This window comes from Panthera onca, chromosome D1 (genome assembly GCF_046562875.1).
Source record: "Panthera onca isolate mPanOnc1 chromosome D1, mPanOnc1 haplotype 2, whole genome shotgun sequence".
NCBI lineage: Eukaryota > Metazoa > Chordata > Mammalia > Carnivora > Felidae > Panthera > Panthera onca.
The window spans coordinates 43663502-43680022 of NC_138348.1; the positions used below are offsets into that span (position 1 = coordinate 43663502).

A 16521-nucleotide genomic window follows, 5' to 3' on the forward strand; every position below is an offset into this window, starting at 1 on the left:
CGCTTCTAGCTTCTGAAGGTATAACTCCAGGCTCATGTGGTGTTTGCCCCAGGTGCCTGTCTCTGTGTCCAAATTTCTAAGATCACCAGTCATAATAAATAAGGGGCCCACCCTACTCCAGTATGACCTCATCCTAACCAATTACGTCTACAATGACTCCATTTCCAAATAAGGTCATGTTGCAATACTAGGGTTAGGATTTCAACATACGAATTTGGAGGGTGGGGGGGGGGTGCAAAATTTAACTCATAACACTATCCATGAATTAATATTTAAACTATAATTTTTTCCACAGACATTTCTAGTATTTTGTGTACATCAACGTTTATATAAATGACATCGTAGGTATCTTGTATAACTTGTTTTAATCCAACAGTATGTTTTTAAGATGCATCAACATGGCAAATTTGAGGTACTTTGTTTATGGTACTTCCCTGTATGAATGTACCACTATCCTCTCTATACTAACATTTAAAATATCTACAAGGCTCCGGGCGCTTGGGTGGCTCAGTGGGTTGGGAGTCTGACTTTTGATTTAGGCTCAGGCCATGATCTCACAGTCATAGGATCAAGCCTCACATGGGGCTCCACGCTGACCTGAGGCCTGCTTGGGATTGTCTCCCTCTCTCTTTGCCCCTCCACTGCTTGAGCTCTCTTTCTCAAAATAAATAAATAATCATTTAAAAATATATATCTACAAGGTTCAAAATGTCATCTGATTAGTAAGTAATAACAGATACATGAGTCTTGGGCTTGAACTACATGAGCTCTCTGGTTCAAGTCCTTGCCAAGATTATGTGGATCTTGAATTGCATTTTGTGATCCTGCAATTTCACGATGTCAGGCCTGATATGTTGGGGAATATCACTAAGCAACAAAGGAGAGAGGGAAGATATTTTAATTGATGAATAAGTATTTAAGACCTGAGTTTGGTTGGAGAGAGTCCTGGGGTGACAGCTGGGGGTCCCCAGCCCACGGGACATGCCTGTAGGATGAAGGCAGAGAGACTGAAGATGAGCTCTGTGTCCCAGGTCCTGACTCTTCTGAACTGGTCTTTGGGGCAGGAGATTGACCCCACCGCCCTTCGATCAACAGTTATGGTGAGCATCCAACCCTACAAAAGGGAGTTAAATAGTAATGTGAAATCTGCAGAAAAGCTCCCAAGTCTCTTACAAGTGAGCAGTCCTGAGCCTCACCTACTTCTCTGGGGTCTCCCTTGCCAAGGGTTTTAGCCATGACTCACTTGAGATTTAGCAAAGTGAAGGAAGCCTTGATCCTAAAGGTAGAAGATACAGCACAGCTGAGGGGCGTGTGTGTGGCCAACCATGGGCAGGAGAGGGAGGCCAACCAGCACATGGACGTACTCCACAAGGCCATCAAACTCAGGTGCCAGGAGGTAGACAAGGACATGGCCATCCTGGCCAAGTTCTTAGAGAAAGTGCAAATGTCCACTGGTCATTTGACTGAGAGCTGCCAGCATGGATGGAGTCATAGGAACCTTCCTGAGGAGCAATTTCAGAGAAAGAGATGTTGACTGCCTTCACCCAGGACCATTTTCTTCCTGTTTGGTGACATATCATCTGACATTCGTGAGCATCTTCTGCTTTTGTGTACCTCCACCTTTATCACTGTCTGAAGGACCTGGATAAGAGAGCTCCATGTCACTCCCAAATACTGGATCCCTTGAGTAAAATGCTGGAAAATCAGATCGGACTTGTCTTCTGGAGGTGAGTAATGAGGTTGAATGTGAAAGACCTCCACTTTCCTTGCCTGCTATATGGGCCTTTAAAATGTCTTGTTCAAAGCTAGAAATTCTCTCTAAAGACCTCCATGAGGAAAGTGCCAACCAGGTACAAGGCAATGAATGACCCCAGATGAGTCAAATGAACCACCCTTGGTCATAACCAACCATCTAAATGGAACTCTCCAGACGAACTTTTAACTTTAGAAGTACTTTAAACGCATAGGTAAGTTATTGCTACATTTTAATATGCCGACTAAAGAACAAATTTTTCAAAGACCATTGAAAATTAGCCTCCCCCTCCCCGACCTTGCACCTCAAGGGACTAGTCGATTTAGCAGAAAGCACAGCACAGCTGGGGGGCAGCGGGGGCAGCCAAGATGGAGCTGAAAAACAGCCCTGAAAGCTTTTCCTCTCCTGGCCTTCCGTGAGGGCAGAAGCCAGAGGAGTCTCACTCACAAGTAGTCACTCCTACATCCCCGCTGTCAAAGTGGTCACCATGGCCTGCACCAAAATGAGAGATGACTGAAAGGTTGACGGTGGGACACAGCTGCAGTGGGGCTGATTCAGTCTCAGAGTGGGGAAGAGAGTGGCCATGGACTTTAAAGAAAACGCCATGTAAATGACAAGAGTCATTTTTTTATGTGATCCAAAATTTGAAAATATGCAAATAGCCCTTTATGGATTTTTCTATGGATTTCTATTTGGCCTCCATGGTTTCTTTTGAGGGTCTTAAGTCTGAAACAATCTCCCTCTCTCTCTCTTTCTCTCTTTCACACACACACACACACACACACACACACACACCTCTCTAATTTCTGCTTTCATCAGTCATGTGTAGCCTCAAATGCTATAGAGAAATTACATATAAAAATCACAGGGAAGGAGACTGTAAGACTGCAGACATAAATAGGATCTCTACAAAGGGACCATCAGAAATCTCTAACAAAAAGGAATTTTAAAACAATTGTTTTCAAAGGTTGTCATTGCTTTAAAAATGGAATTGATAACACAGAGTGTCTACTTTGATTTGTCTTTGATGCTTTATTCTGAAACTAGATGAAGGAGTAGCTGTTTTAGAGGTGTTGGTGGTATTGATCAGGAAATGCCCAGGATTTCTATTTTGATTAAGTTATATTTCACCGTCTCATTCCTATTCTTTCTCCCTGAAATAATCTTCATGTCTATTATTGTAATTTTAACAAATGAATAACTAAGCTCATGCATCTGTGCTTAACAGTTATGTAATTAAAAATGAAAACTATTTTTTTCAAGTAAAGAGAAAGTTCAGAATTTGCCAAAACATTGTATTTATATTTTTAAAATCAAGCTGGTGTTTGAGCTTACGTGTATGTGGATGCAATAAAACACACGTGCCCCAAAGTGGAATGATCATGGCTTGGGTGCCAGATAGTCTTTGCTTAGATCTTGTCTTCTGTTACCAGTTACATGGCATTGGGCAAGATGTAAAGTCTCTCTGAACCTCAGTCCTTATTCATACAAAGGGATTAATAAAGGCTATTTAACAGGGTTGTCTTAGAAATGCAGTGAAGTCATATATGTTACAGTGCCTGGCACAGAGCAGGTTCTCCAACAAAGGATAGTAGTTGTTATTTCGTGGACCCAAGTCCTAGCTCTTCCATTAATTTGCTTTGTAATTCTAGACCAGTCTTTTTACTCCTAAGTGTAGGGTGTAGAGATGGGACTAGATAGTCCCTACATCCTTTGCAGGATTAAAGTCTGTTTCTAACAGACTATGGGTTTATACATGAGGCACTATCAAGAGGGACCAGGTAATCTGAATACATGCAAAGGTGGGATCTGGGACTTCAACTGCGGCCACATTTCTTATCTGTCACTAGGCTTTATTCTAAGCCCTTTCCAGGTCTTAACACGTTTAATTCTGACAATTCTGTGATTAAGATGCTATCCTTCTCCCCTCTTACAGATGAGGACACTGAGGCACAGAGAGGTTATGTGCCTTGTCCAAAGTCACACAGTGAGGAAGCAGTAGAACCAGGATTCAAACTGAGATAGGTTGCGGAGCTCGTATTTGTTTTACCTGTTGTGCTTTGCAGCTTTTCTAAGGGCTTTGGCTTATTGACAACCAAAATCACAAGTAATCCCAGCACTTACTCATTTTTACTTTCCTTTCCTGAGCCTGGGGCAGACCCTCATGGTATGTTCGCTGGAGGATAATGGTTCTATGAAAGTCCGGAACTGTATCTACCTTCTCGTAGGTGCCTTGTGCTGACTGCCTGCTTTCTTCCTAATAAACGTCTGAAGTCAGACAGGTGTGGTTTCAGTCCCCACATCTGAAGTAATTATTCGATTTTGGCAACATTACTTAACCTCTCCAAGCCTCATTTCCACATCTGTAATGGCAAATGCGAATATTAATACCGATAACTAATGCGCGTATGTGAGAATTGGGAGGGTTAATACACGTCATTTACTGCCTGCAGAAAGCACTCACTAAATCGGATCAGCACCAGCTCTGACCTTGGGGCAGACTTCAGGTGGAGCCACTGCGCTATGAAGAAAGTCTCCTTCCCCCGCCCCCGCCCCCCCCCACCCCCGCCTCCCACCTTGTTCTGAGTCTCAGAGTGGGATTCCCCGCCCCAGAGGCCCAGAAGCTGTCACAGATGCAGCCAAACACAGTCTGTGCTGCAGGCTGCTGGAGAATCCAGGGGCTTTGAGGGTCTTATCAGCTGAGACTGCGTCCCGCCCTCCTGCCTCCACCCTTTACAGCCTAGAGAGGAAGGTCATGGAGCTCTCCTCGATCACCGGGTTCTAACTGTAAATTCCATCCACAGCCTGATGCCACCCTTTCATCCCGCTTGCAAACGTTCTTTTTCAAAAGTTCTGTCTGTCTGAATAACCTGATTTAGAAACAGACAACAAAAAAACAGACCTTTCGAGCCTTTGGCCTGAGTTTTCTACTTTGTGTGGAGCTTCTTTTTCTTCCTCCTCCTCTTTCGCTAATTAATAAAGTTTCCCTTCTGTGCAACAGCATGCATTTGTGGGTGTTACAAAAGATATTGTTAGAGGTACGGGAATTATTCCGAAGTTGAATATAGCCAGAGGAAAGACATGACTGAGCTGCAGGTCCCCCAAGGCAGAGCGCTCTCGCCCAGAATCTTACGTGGAAGCTTCCATTGTGCCATGAGTCCCAGCGCCTTTGAATAGGCTCTTGGTTCCCTCAGTCTTAGGTCTTCTTCCTATCCTTTCTTCTTCTTCTTCTTTCTTCCTCTTCTTCTTCGTCTTCTTCTTCTTCTTCTTCTTCTTCTTCTTCTTCTTCTTCATTCTTCCTATCCTTTATTATTAAGACTTCATTTGTTTAGCTTAAGGTTCACAGCAAAATGGAGGGGAAGGTACAGAGATTTCCCACATACACCGTGTCCCCACACATAAGCAGCCTCCCCATTGTCAACATCCTCCACCAGAGGGGCACATTTGATAAGGCTACACTGACACACCATCATCACCCAAGGTCCCCAGTTTCCACTGGAGTTCACTCTTGGTGTTTTCCATTCCATGGGTTTGAACAAATGTATAATAACATGTATCCACCATATGGTATCATACAGAGTATCTTCACTGCCCCCAAATCCCCTGCACTCTGCCTGTTCACCACTCTCACCCCAACTCCTGACAACTAGTGATCTTTTTACTGTCCGTGGTTTTGTTTTTGCCAGAATGTCATATAATTGGGATCATACAATATATAACCTTTTTGGATTGGCCTCTTTCACTTAGTAATATGCATTTAAAGTTCCTCCTGGTCTTTTCATGGGTTTACAGCTCATTTCTTTTTAGTGCTGAATAGCATCAATGGTCTGGATACACTAATTTATTGATCAACTTACCTACTGAAGGCCATGTTACTTCCAAGTTTTGGTCATTATGGGTAAAGCTGCTACGATCATCCATGTGCAAGTTTTTGTGTGGTCATGGTCTTAAATCCTTTGAGTAAAAAACTAAGGTGCATGATTGCTGGATTGTATGGTAAGAGTATGTTTAGTTTTGTAAGAAACCGCCACACTGTCTCGTGAGGTGACTGGTACCATTTGCATTCTCATCAGCAATGAACAAAAGTTCCTGCTCTCCACATCCTCGCCAGAATTGGTGTCAGTGTTCCAGATGTGGGCCATTCTGATAGGCGTGTAGTAGTATCTCATTGTCGTAATTTGAATTTCCTTATGACATGATAGAGCATCTTTTAATTTGCTTACTTGTCATCTACACACCTTTTTGCTGAGGCATCTGTTCAGGTCTTCGGCTCATTTTCTAATAAGGCTGTTTATTTTGTTATTGTCAAATTCTAAGAGTTCTTTGTGCATTTTGGAGAATAGACCTTTACCAAATGTGTCTTTCACAGAATTCTCTCCCAGTCTTGGCTTGTCTTCTCATTCTCTTGGCATTGTCTGTCGCAGAAGTTTTTGATTTCAATGAAGTCCAGCTTATCCATTATTTCTCTCGTGGATCATGACTGATGTTGTAACTAAAAAGCCATCATCATCACACCCAAAGCCATCTCAATTTTCTCCTATATTATCTTCTAAGAGTTTTATACTTTTGTGTTTTACATTTAGCTGTGTGATCCATTTTGAATTCATTTTCGTGAAGGATATAATCTGTGTCTAAATTTCTTTGTTTCTTTTTGCATGTGGCTGTCCGGTTATTCCAGGGCCATTTGTTGAAAAGATTATCTTTGTTCCACTTTATTGTCTTTGCTCCTTCGTCAAAGATCAATTGACTATATTTGGGGGGGGGTGTGTATTTCTAGGCTTTTATTCTGTTCGCATCATCTACTTGTCTATTCTTGTACCAATACCACACTGTCCTGATTGCTGTAGCTTTGCAGAAAGCTTTGAAGTCAGGTAGTGTCAGTCTTCCAATTTTGTTCTTCTTCAGTATCGTGTGTTTACCTTTCGTCACTTGTCGATACTTGTACTAATTGTGCGAAAGCCATGGTAGGCAAAATTGTACCTTAGTATGATCAAGGTAGCACCAGGCCATTCTTATACTCATCGTATTCATTACTGCCTCCACTTTCAACTATCAATCTCAACTACCAATTTCACTTAGAAATATCCCTGATGAGGTAGTAAAAAATGGTGAACAGTTAAATACTGACCCTTTAGGAGGTGTCTTCTTTTCATGGTCTGAGTGCTGGCATGAGAATTTCACTTAAGGCACTTCCGCTGCGGGCTGAACTAGGATGGGTGTCAGTTTCAAGAAAAAAGCACTGTGTGATTGTTTGAATTGCAAAGGGAACTCATTACTTCCCATGGAAGACTATTTTCACTTGAGAGAATAATTGACAGAAAAACTATGGTTACCGAGACTGAAGTATTTGGCAGACATCGTCACAAAAACAAAGTGAGCTTGTTTCCTCAAGGGAAACAACTGACAGTATTTGTTGCCAATGATAAAATTTGAGCTTTCAAGCCGATGAAGACATCAGGAGTGATATTAATAAAATTCGTTAGGGGCGCCTGGGTGGCTCAGTCGGTTAAGCCGCCGACTTCGGCTCAGGTCATGATCTCACGGTCCGTGAGTTCAAGCCCCGCGTCGGGCTCTGTGCTGACAGCTCAGAGCCTGGAGCCTGTTTCAGATTCTGTGTCTCCCTCTCTCTGACCCTCCCCTGTTCATGCTCTGTCTCTCTCTGTCTCAAAAATAAATAAACGTTAAAAAAAAATTTTTTTTTTTTAAATAAAAAAAATAAAATTCGTTATCATATGATGAAAGGTGTCAACATTTGGATAATTTGCATAACTCAGTGAGATATATCAAAAATCTTGTTCCTGGGGCATCTGAGTGGCTCAGTTGGTTGAGCAACCGACTTTGGCTCAGGTCATGATCTCACGGTTTGTGAGTTCGAGCCCCACATCGGGCTGTGTGCTGACGATCAGAGCCTGGAGCCCGCTTCGGATTCTGTGTCTCTGTCTCTCTCTGCCCTTCCCCTGCTCAGAGACGCTCTGTCTCTCTGTCTCTCAAAAATAAGTGAACATTAAAAAAAAATGTTTGTAATCGTATTCCTTCTTTTTCCTGAAAGTTGAAGCTTGGTATCAGCACTCAGAAGACCTTGGTCTGACTCCAGGGCCTGCCATTTACTTGCTACTTCAGCTCCATGGTCAACTGTGAAAAATGAGCTTCCTCTGTTTTCTCATCTGTAAGATGGGTACAATACCTACCTCATAGAGTTGCATAATGACTGAATAAATCATATATGGCAATAAATATTAATGTATACTGATAAGGATATATAAAATGATATAAAAAGTGCTTGGCACATGGTAAAATTGTACAAGTGTTTTCTATTACTATGATTATCACCATTTTCTTCATCATCATTTTAGGTAGAAAGCCCCTGATATCACTGTTCTCTAAGAGCATACGATTTCGGACCAAAGGCTCTGGTAATAGATATTTCTGGGTTCAGATCCTGGCACCACTTACTAGTTAGTGATCTTGGACAGTAATTTAATAATATAGTGATGTCTTACATGATTCTTATCAGAAATAAGTGAGATAATACATGTGAAATGCTTAGCTCAGGACATGATACATTAGGTTAACTCGTTTAGAATAGTAATATGAGTTCAAGAAATGCTTCTTGAATTGTATAAAATCATATCACAATGCGATGATATTAAGCCTCTCAGAAGGATTTACAGATTCTTGTGACACTTTCAAGCAATGAGATGGATAAACCAGTTCTTTTTTTTTTTTTTTTTTTGATGTTGACATAGATGTATTTTATTTATTTATTTATTTTTTTTTTTTTAATATATGAAATTTACTGTCAAATTGGTTTCCATACAACACCCAGTGCTCATTCCAAAAGGTGCCCTCCTCAATACCCATCACCCACCCTGCCCTCCCTCCCACCCTGCCCTCCCTCCCACCCCCCATCAACCCTCAGTTTGTTCTCAGTTTTTAACAGTCTCTTATGCTTTGGCTCTCTCCCACTCTAACCTCTTTTTTTTTTTTTTTTTTTTTTTTCCTTCCCCTCCCCCATGGGTTTCTGTTATGTTTCTCAGGATCCACATAAGAGTGAAACCATATAGTATCTGTCTTTCTCTGTATGGCTTATTTCACTTAGCATCACACTCTCCAGTTCCATCCATGTTGCTACAAAAGGCCATATTTCATTTTTTCTCATTGCCACGTAGTATTCCATTGTGTATATAAACCACAATTTCTTTATCCATTCATCAGTTGATGGACATTTAGGCTCTTTCCATAATTTGGCTATTGTTGAGAGTGCCGCTATAAACATTGGGGTACAGGTGCCCCTATGCATCAGTACTCCTGTATCCCTTGGATAAATTCCTAGCAGTGCTATTGCTGGGTCATAGGGTAGGTCTATTTTTAATTTTCTGAGGAACCTCCACACTGCTTTCCAGAGCGGCTGCACCAATTTGCATTCCCACCAACAGTGCAAGAGGGTTCCTGTTTCTCCACATCCTCTCCAGCATCTATAGTCTCCTGATTTCTTCATTTTGGCCACTCTGACTGGCGTGAGGTGATATCTGAGTGTGGTTTTGATTTGTATTTCCCTGATAAGGAGCAACGTTGAACATCTTTTCATGTGCCTGTTGGCCATCCGGATGTCTTCTTTAGAGAAGTGTCTATTCATGTTTTCTGCCCATTTCTTCACTGGGTTATTTGTTTTTCGGGTGTGGAGTTTGATGAGCTCTTTATAGATTTTGGATACTAGCCCTTTGTCCGATGTGTCATTTGCAAATATCTTTTCCCATTCCGTTGGTTGCCTTTTAGTTTTGTTGGTTGTTTCCTTTGCTGTGCAGAAGCTTTTTATCTTCATAAGGTCCCAGTAATTCACTTTTGCTTTTAATTCCCTTGCCTTTGGGGATGTGCCGAGTAAGAGATTGCTACGGCTGAGGTCAGAGAGGTCTTTTCCTGCTTTCTCCTCTAAGGTTTTGATGGTTTCCTGTCTCACATTCAGGTCCTTTATCCATTTTGAGTTTATTTTTGTGAATGGTGTGAGAAAGTGGTCTAGTTTCAACCTTCTGCATGTTGCTGTCCAGTTCTCCCAGCACCATTTGTTAAAGAGACTGTCTTTTTTCCATTGGATGTTCTTTCCTGCTTTGTCAAAGATGAGTTGGCCATACGTTTGTGGGTCTAGTTCTGGGGTTTCTATTCTATTCCATTGGTCTATGTGTCTGTTTTTATGCCAATACCATGCTGACTTGATGATGACAGCTTTGTAGTAGAGGCTAAAGTCTGGGATTGTGATGCCTCCTACTTTGGTCTTCTTCTTCAAAATTATTTTGGCTATTCGGGGCCTTTTGTGGTTCCATATGAATTTTAGGATTGCTTGTTCTAGTTTCGAGAAGAATGCTGGTGCAATTTTGATTGGGATTGCATTGAATGTGTAGATAGCTTTGGGTAGTATTGACATTTTGACAATATTTATTCTTCCAATCCATGAGCAGGGAATGTCTTTCCATTTCTTTATATCTTCTTCAATTACCTGCATAAGCTTTCTATAGTTTTCAGCATACAGATCTTTTACATCTTTGGTTAGATTTATTCCTAGGTATTTTATGCTTCTTGGTGCAATTGTGAATGGGATCAGTTTCTTCATTTGTCTTTCTGTTGCTTCATTGTTAGTGTATAAGAATGCAACTGATTTCTGCACATTGATTTTGTATCCTGCAACTTTGCTGAATTCATGTATCAGTTCTAGCAGACTTTTGGTGGAGTCTATCGGATTTTCCATGTATAATATCATGTCATCTGCAAAAAGCGAAAGCTTGACTTCATCTTTGCCAATTTTGATGCCTTTGATTTCCTTTTGTTGTCTGATTGCTGATGCTAGAACTTCCAGCACTATATTAAACAACAGCGGTGACAGTGGGCATCCCTGTCGTGTTCCTGATCTCAGGGAAAAAGCTCTCAGTTTTTCCCCGTTGAGGATGATGTTAGCTGTGGGCTTTTCATAAATGGCCTTTATGATCTTTTAGTATGTTCCTTCTATCCCGACTTTCTCAAGGGTTTTTATTAAGAAAGGGTGCTGGATTTTGTCAAAGGCCTTTTCTGCATCGATTGACAGGATCATATGGTTCTTCTCTTTTTTTTTGTTAATGTGATGTATCACGTTGATCGATTTGCGAATGTTGAACCAGCCCTGCATCCCAGGAATGAATCCCACTTGATCATGGTGAATAATTCTTTTTATATGCTGTTGAATTCGATTTGCTAGTATCTTATTAAGAATTTTTGCATCCATATTCATCAGGGATATTGGCCTGTAGTTCTCTTTTTTTACTGGGTCTCTGTCTGGTTTAGGAATCAAAGTAATACTGGCTTCATAGAATGAGTCTGGAAGTTTTCCTTCCCTTTCTATTTCTTGGAATAGCTTGAGAAGGATAGGTATTATCTCTGCTTTAAATGTCTGGTAGAACTCCCCTGGGAAGCCATCTGGTCCTGGACTCTTATTTGTTGGGAGATTTTTGATAACCGATTCAATTTCTTCGCTGGTTATGGGTCTGTTCAAGCTTTCTATTTCCTCCTGATTGAGTTTTGGAAGAGTGTGGGTGTTTAGAAATTTGTCCATTTCTTCCAGGTTGTCCAATTTGCTGGCATATAATTTTTCATAGTATTCCCTGATAATTGTTTGTATCTCTGAGGGATTGGTTGTAATCATTCCATTTTCATTCATGATTTTATCTATTTGGGTCATCTCCCTTTTCTTTTTGAGAAGCCTGGCTAGAGGTTTGTCAATTTTGTTTATTTTTTCAAAAAACCAACTCTTGGTTTCGTTGATCTGCTCTACAGTTTTTTTAGATTCTATATTGTTTATTTCTGCTCTGATCTTTATTATTTCTCTTCTTCTGCTGGGTTTAGGCTGCCTTTGCTGTTCTGCTTCGATTTCCTTTAGGTGTGCTGTTAGATTTTGTATTTGGGATTTTTCTTGTTTCTTGAGATAGGCCTGGATTGCAATGTATTTTCCTCTCAGGACTGCCTTCGCTGCATCCCAAAGCGTTTGGATTGTTGTATTTTCATTTTCGTTTGTTTCCATGTATATTTTAATTTCTTCTCTAATTGCCTGGTTGACCCACTCATTCGTTAGTAGGGTGTTCTTTAACCTCCATGCTTTTGGAGGTTTTCCAGACTTTTTCCTGTGGTTGATTTCAAGCTTCATAGCATTGTGGTCTGAAAGTATGCATGGTATAATTTCAATTCTTGTAAACTTATGAAGGGCTGTTTTGTGACCCAGTATATGATCTATCTTGGAGAATGCTCCATGTGCACTCGAGAAGAAAGTATATTCTGTTGCTTTGGGATGCAGAGTTCTAAATATATCTGTCAAGTCCATCTGATCCAATGTATCATTCAGGGCCCTTGTTTCTTTATTGACTGTGTGTCTAGATGATCTATCCATTTCTGTAAGTGGGGTGTTAAAGTCCCCTGCAATGACCACATTCTTATCAATAAGGTTGCTTATGTTTATGAGTAATTGTTTTATATATCTGGGGGCTCGGGTATTTGGCGCATAGACATTTATAATAGTTAGCTCTTCCTGGTGGATAGACCCTGTGATTATTATATAATGCCCTTCTTCATCTCTTGTTACAGCCTTTAATTTAAAGTCTAGTTTGTCTGATATAAGTATGGCTACTCCAGCTTTCTTTTGGCTTCCAGGAGCATGATAAATAGTTCTCCATCCCCTCACTCTCAATCTAAAGGTGTCCTCAGATCTAAAATGAGTCTCTTGTAGACAGCAAATAGATGGGTCTTGTTTTTTTATCCATTCTGATACCCTATGTCTTTTAGTTGGCGCATTTAATCCATTTACATTCAGTGTTATTATAGAAAGATATGGGTTTAGAGTCATTGTGATGTCTGTATGTTTTATGCTTGTAGTGATGTCTCTGGTACTTTGTCTCACAGGATCCCCCTTAGGATCTCTTGTAGGGCTGGTTTCGTGGTGACAAATTCCTTCAGTTTTTGTTTGTTTGGGAAGACCTTTATCTCTCCTTCTATTCTAAATGACAGACTTGCTGGATAAAGGATTCTCGGCTGCATATTTTTTCTGTTTAGCACACTGTAGATATCGTGCCAAGCCTTTCTGGCCTGCCAAGTTTCAAAGGAGAGATCAGTCACGAGTCTTATAGGTCTCCCTTTATATGTGAGGGCACGTTTATCCCTTGCTGCTTTCAGAATTTTCTCTTTATCCTTGTATTTTCCCAGTTTCACTATGATATGTCGTGCAGAAGATCGATTCAAGTTACGTCTGAAGGGAGTTCTCTGTGCCTCTTGGATTTCAATGCCTTTTTCCTTCCCCAGTTCAGGGAAGTTCTCAGCTATAATTTGTTCAAGTACCCCTTCAGCACCTTTCCCTCTCTCTTCCTCCTCTGGGATACCAATTATGCGTATATTATTTTTTTTTAGTGTATCACTTAGTTCTCTAATTTTCCCCTCATACTCCTGGATTTTTTTATCTCTCTTTCTTTCAGCTTCCTCTTTCTCCATAACTTTATCTTCTAGTTCACCTATTCTCTCCTCTGCCTCTTCAAGCCGAGCCATCGTGGATTCCATTTTGTTTTGCATTTCGTTTAAAGCGTTTTTCAACTCCTCGTGACTGTTCCTTAGTCCCTCGATCTTTGTGGCAAGAGATTCTCTGCTGTCCTGTATACTGTTTTCAAGCCCAGCGATTAATTTTATGACTATTATTCTAAATTCACTTTCTGTTATATTATTTAAATCCTTTTTGATCAGTTCATTAGCTGTTGTTATTTCCTGGAGATTCTTCTGAGGGGAATTCTTCCGTTTGGTCATTTTGGAGAGTCCCTGGCGTGGTGAGGACCTGCAGGGCACTTCCCCTGTGCTGTGGTGTATAACTGGAGTTAGTGGGCGGGGCCACAGTCCGACCCGATGTCTGCCCCCAGCCCACTGCTGGGGCCACAGTCAGACTGGTGTGTGCCTTCTCTTCCCCTCTCCTAGGGGCGGGATTCACTGTGGGGTGGCGTGTCCCGTCTGGGCTACTTGCACACTGCCAGGCTTGTGTTGCTGGGGATCTGGCGTATTAGCTGGGGTGGGTAGGCAAGGTGCACGGGGGCTGGAGGGGCAGGCTTAGCTTGCTTCTCCTTAGGTGATCCACTTCAGGAGGAGCCCTGTGGCAGCGGGAGGGAGTCAGATCCGCTGCCGGAGGTTTGGCTCCGCAGAAGCACAGAGTTGGGTGTCTGCGCGGAGCGAGCAAGTTCCCTGGCAGGAACTGGTTCCCTTTGGGATTTTGGCTGGGGGATGGGCGGGGGAGATGGCGCTGGTGCCTTTGTTCCCCGCCAAGCTGAGCTCTGCCGTCCGGGGGCTCAGCAGCTCTCCCTCCCTTTGTCCTCCAGCCTTCCCGCTTTCCGAGCAGAGCTGTTAACTTATGACCTCCCAGACGCTAAGTCGCGCTTGCTGTCGGAACACAGTCTGTCCGGCCCCTCCGCTTTTGCCAGCCAGACTCGGGGGCTCTGCTTGGCCGGCGAGCCGCCCCTCCGCCCCGGCTCCCTCCCGCCAGTCCGTGGAGCGCGCACCGCCTCGCTGCCCTTCCTACCCTCTTCCGTGGGCCTCTAGTCTGCGCTCGACTCCGGAGACTCCCTTCTGCTAATCCTCTGGCGGTTTTCTGGGTTCTTTAGGCAGGTGTAGGTGGAATCTAAGTGATCGGCAGGACGCGCTGTCAGCCCCGCGTCCTCCTACGCCGCCATCTTCCCTGGTTTTTTTGACATAGATGTCGGATAAACCAGTTCTTAAAAACAAAAACAGGGGCCCCTGGGTGGCTCAGTCGGTTGAGCGGCCGACTTCGGCTCAGGTCATGATCTCACGGTCCGTGAGTTCGAGCCCCGCGTCGGGCTCTGTGCTGACAGCTCAGAGCCTGGAGCCTGTTTTGGATTCTGTGTCTCCCTCTCTCTGACCCTCCCCCATTCATGCTCTGTCTCTATCTGTCTCAAAAATAAATAAACATTAAAAAAATTAAAAAAACAAAAACAAAAAGCTCTGAATTATAACATCATCTAATTTCCGTGGTACGAATACTCCCACCATTACCAATTTCGAGCTACCAAAATGAGACCACTGAATGCAGAACTGGGGGCAAATTCTCACAATTGTCGCTTGCAAGCTGGTATGAGCAAGATGCAGCACACTGCTACTTTAAAGTATACTTTTGAAAAGGTATCATTTACTAACACCTCCTCTGAGGATCCTACTCACCAGGAAGTTACACAAGAGCAAAAAAGCCTAAGGAAACGGAGTTTCTGGGGACTTTGGAAATCTCTTTGACTTCTCACTAAACCCCTTAGAATTTGACCCATTCGTGCACTTGTGAAAACAATACAACTCTCCATGGAGTTTTAATAGTTGGAAAAGATTTTGTGACATGAAACCGTAGGAATTAAGAACTTAAGTCTAAGATGTAATTTAATCTGAAAACACAAGACACATTTCGTATGATTTCATTTAGTATAGAATAAAGCTTTCCTTCTAGTATGTTCTGTCCAACTATGAAATTTATTTAAAATCTTTTAGAAAGGAGCAAGCCAACTTAAAAAGAAAAAAAGCCAAAAGACTGCTGGGCAGTTAACATACGCTGGTTCCAAAGTGGAGGAAAAGTGAGGCAAGGTTACATAGTGAAAATAGAGCAAGCGAGATGAAGGGAAATCGCCCATGACAATCTGCCACATTAGTCACTATGCATTTCAACATCTGCAACTGAAAAGTCACAGAAGTCAAAAATAAAAACAAAAAAGACTCCTAGGACCACAGACTGCCTGATGTTACTAGAGTATTTAGCCCTTGTCCATTTCATGTAAAAAATAAATTAAGTATAAATAAAGAGGTGAGGGAGCTGACGGGTACTCAGGCTGATCGCAGGAATGTACCCAGAGGGGGCATGAGAAGGGGGCCAGATGGCTTTCCTCTCCCACCCTTCCTACACAAAGCTCTCCTCCATGTTGCTGCAGAGTAAGAAAGAGTCCACAAGCCGGGGCTGGACCAGTTGCTGGAAGTCGGAGTCCTGGAGGCCTTCCGGGCAAACTCCAGCCAGTCTACGCAGAGCAGCCTAGAGAGAAACAGAAGAAATGACGCAGGTCAGACCAGGCTCTGCTCAGGTGCATGTATTTCCTTCAACGGTCCTGGGAAGTACAAGTAGCTCATTCATTAATCAATTTGAGCTAATCGTCACCTTAGTCACCTGACACCTTAGTCATATAGTCCTTTTGGTTACCTGGTCACTACAGTAACCTTATCACTTGGTCATCCGGTGTCATTGGTACGTTGGTCATTATGGTGGATGTCATCTGAAAGCCTTCATGATCTTAATAATGGTCTTGCCACTTTGGTTTTTCAATCACCTTAGGAATCTGGTTATTCCAAAGATCTGCCATTCAAAAAACCTGCTCAACTGACTGACATATTGAAGCTCAAGATTTGTTCGTGCTAGAGACCATAACCACCAGAAGCAGCAGTGGAATAACAGCCTTGCTTCCAGGTCCCTAGAGTAGCCTGAGAACAGCAAGGGCTATTTATTTAGCCATAAATTCAGCAAAGTTCTGACAAAGCATCATGGGATGGGGAAGTGGGAGAAGAGAGAGGAAGGAAGGTCATAAAGCTGAAGGAGAAGGAGAGTCTGCCACCAAGATGGAGATGAGTAGGAGGAGTGGGGACAGAATGTACACCATGGCCCAGGCCCCCATACGCTGGGCATTTCACTCCTCCCTGAGCAAACTATCCTGTTTTATGCCCGTGTGACCTTGCTCAGCTCA

The 16521-nt window shown here is 42.5% G+C and overlaps 1 protein-coding gene across 2 annotated transcripts in view; it reads right to left on the reverse strand.

Annotated features, from left to right (window-relative positions):
* Positions 1-15245: 15245 nt before the first annotated feature.
* The window catches only part of INSC (INSC spindle orientation adaptor protein), a 128864-nt gene continuing 127588 nt past the window's right edge, over positions 15246-16521 (reverse strand). For both annotated transcript variants that reach the window (XM_078433261.2, XM_078433260.2), the window contains exon 13: positions 15246-15818. In XM_078433261.2, the coding sequence (XP_078289387.1) occupies positions 15690-15818 (129 nt within the window). In that variant the 3' untranslated portion in view covers positions 15246-15689. The remainder of the gene's footprint in view (positions 15819-16521) is intronic.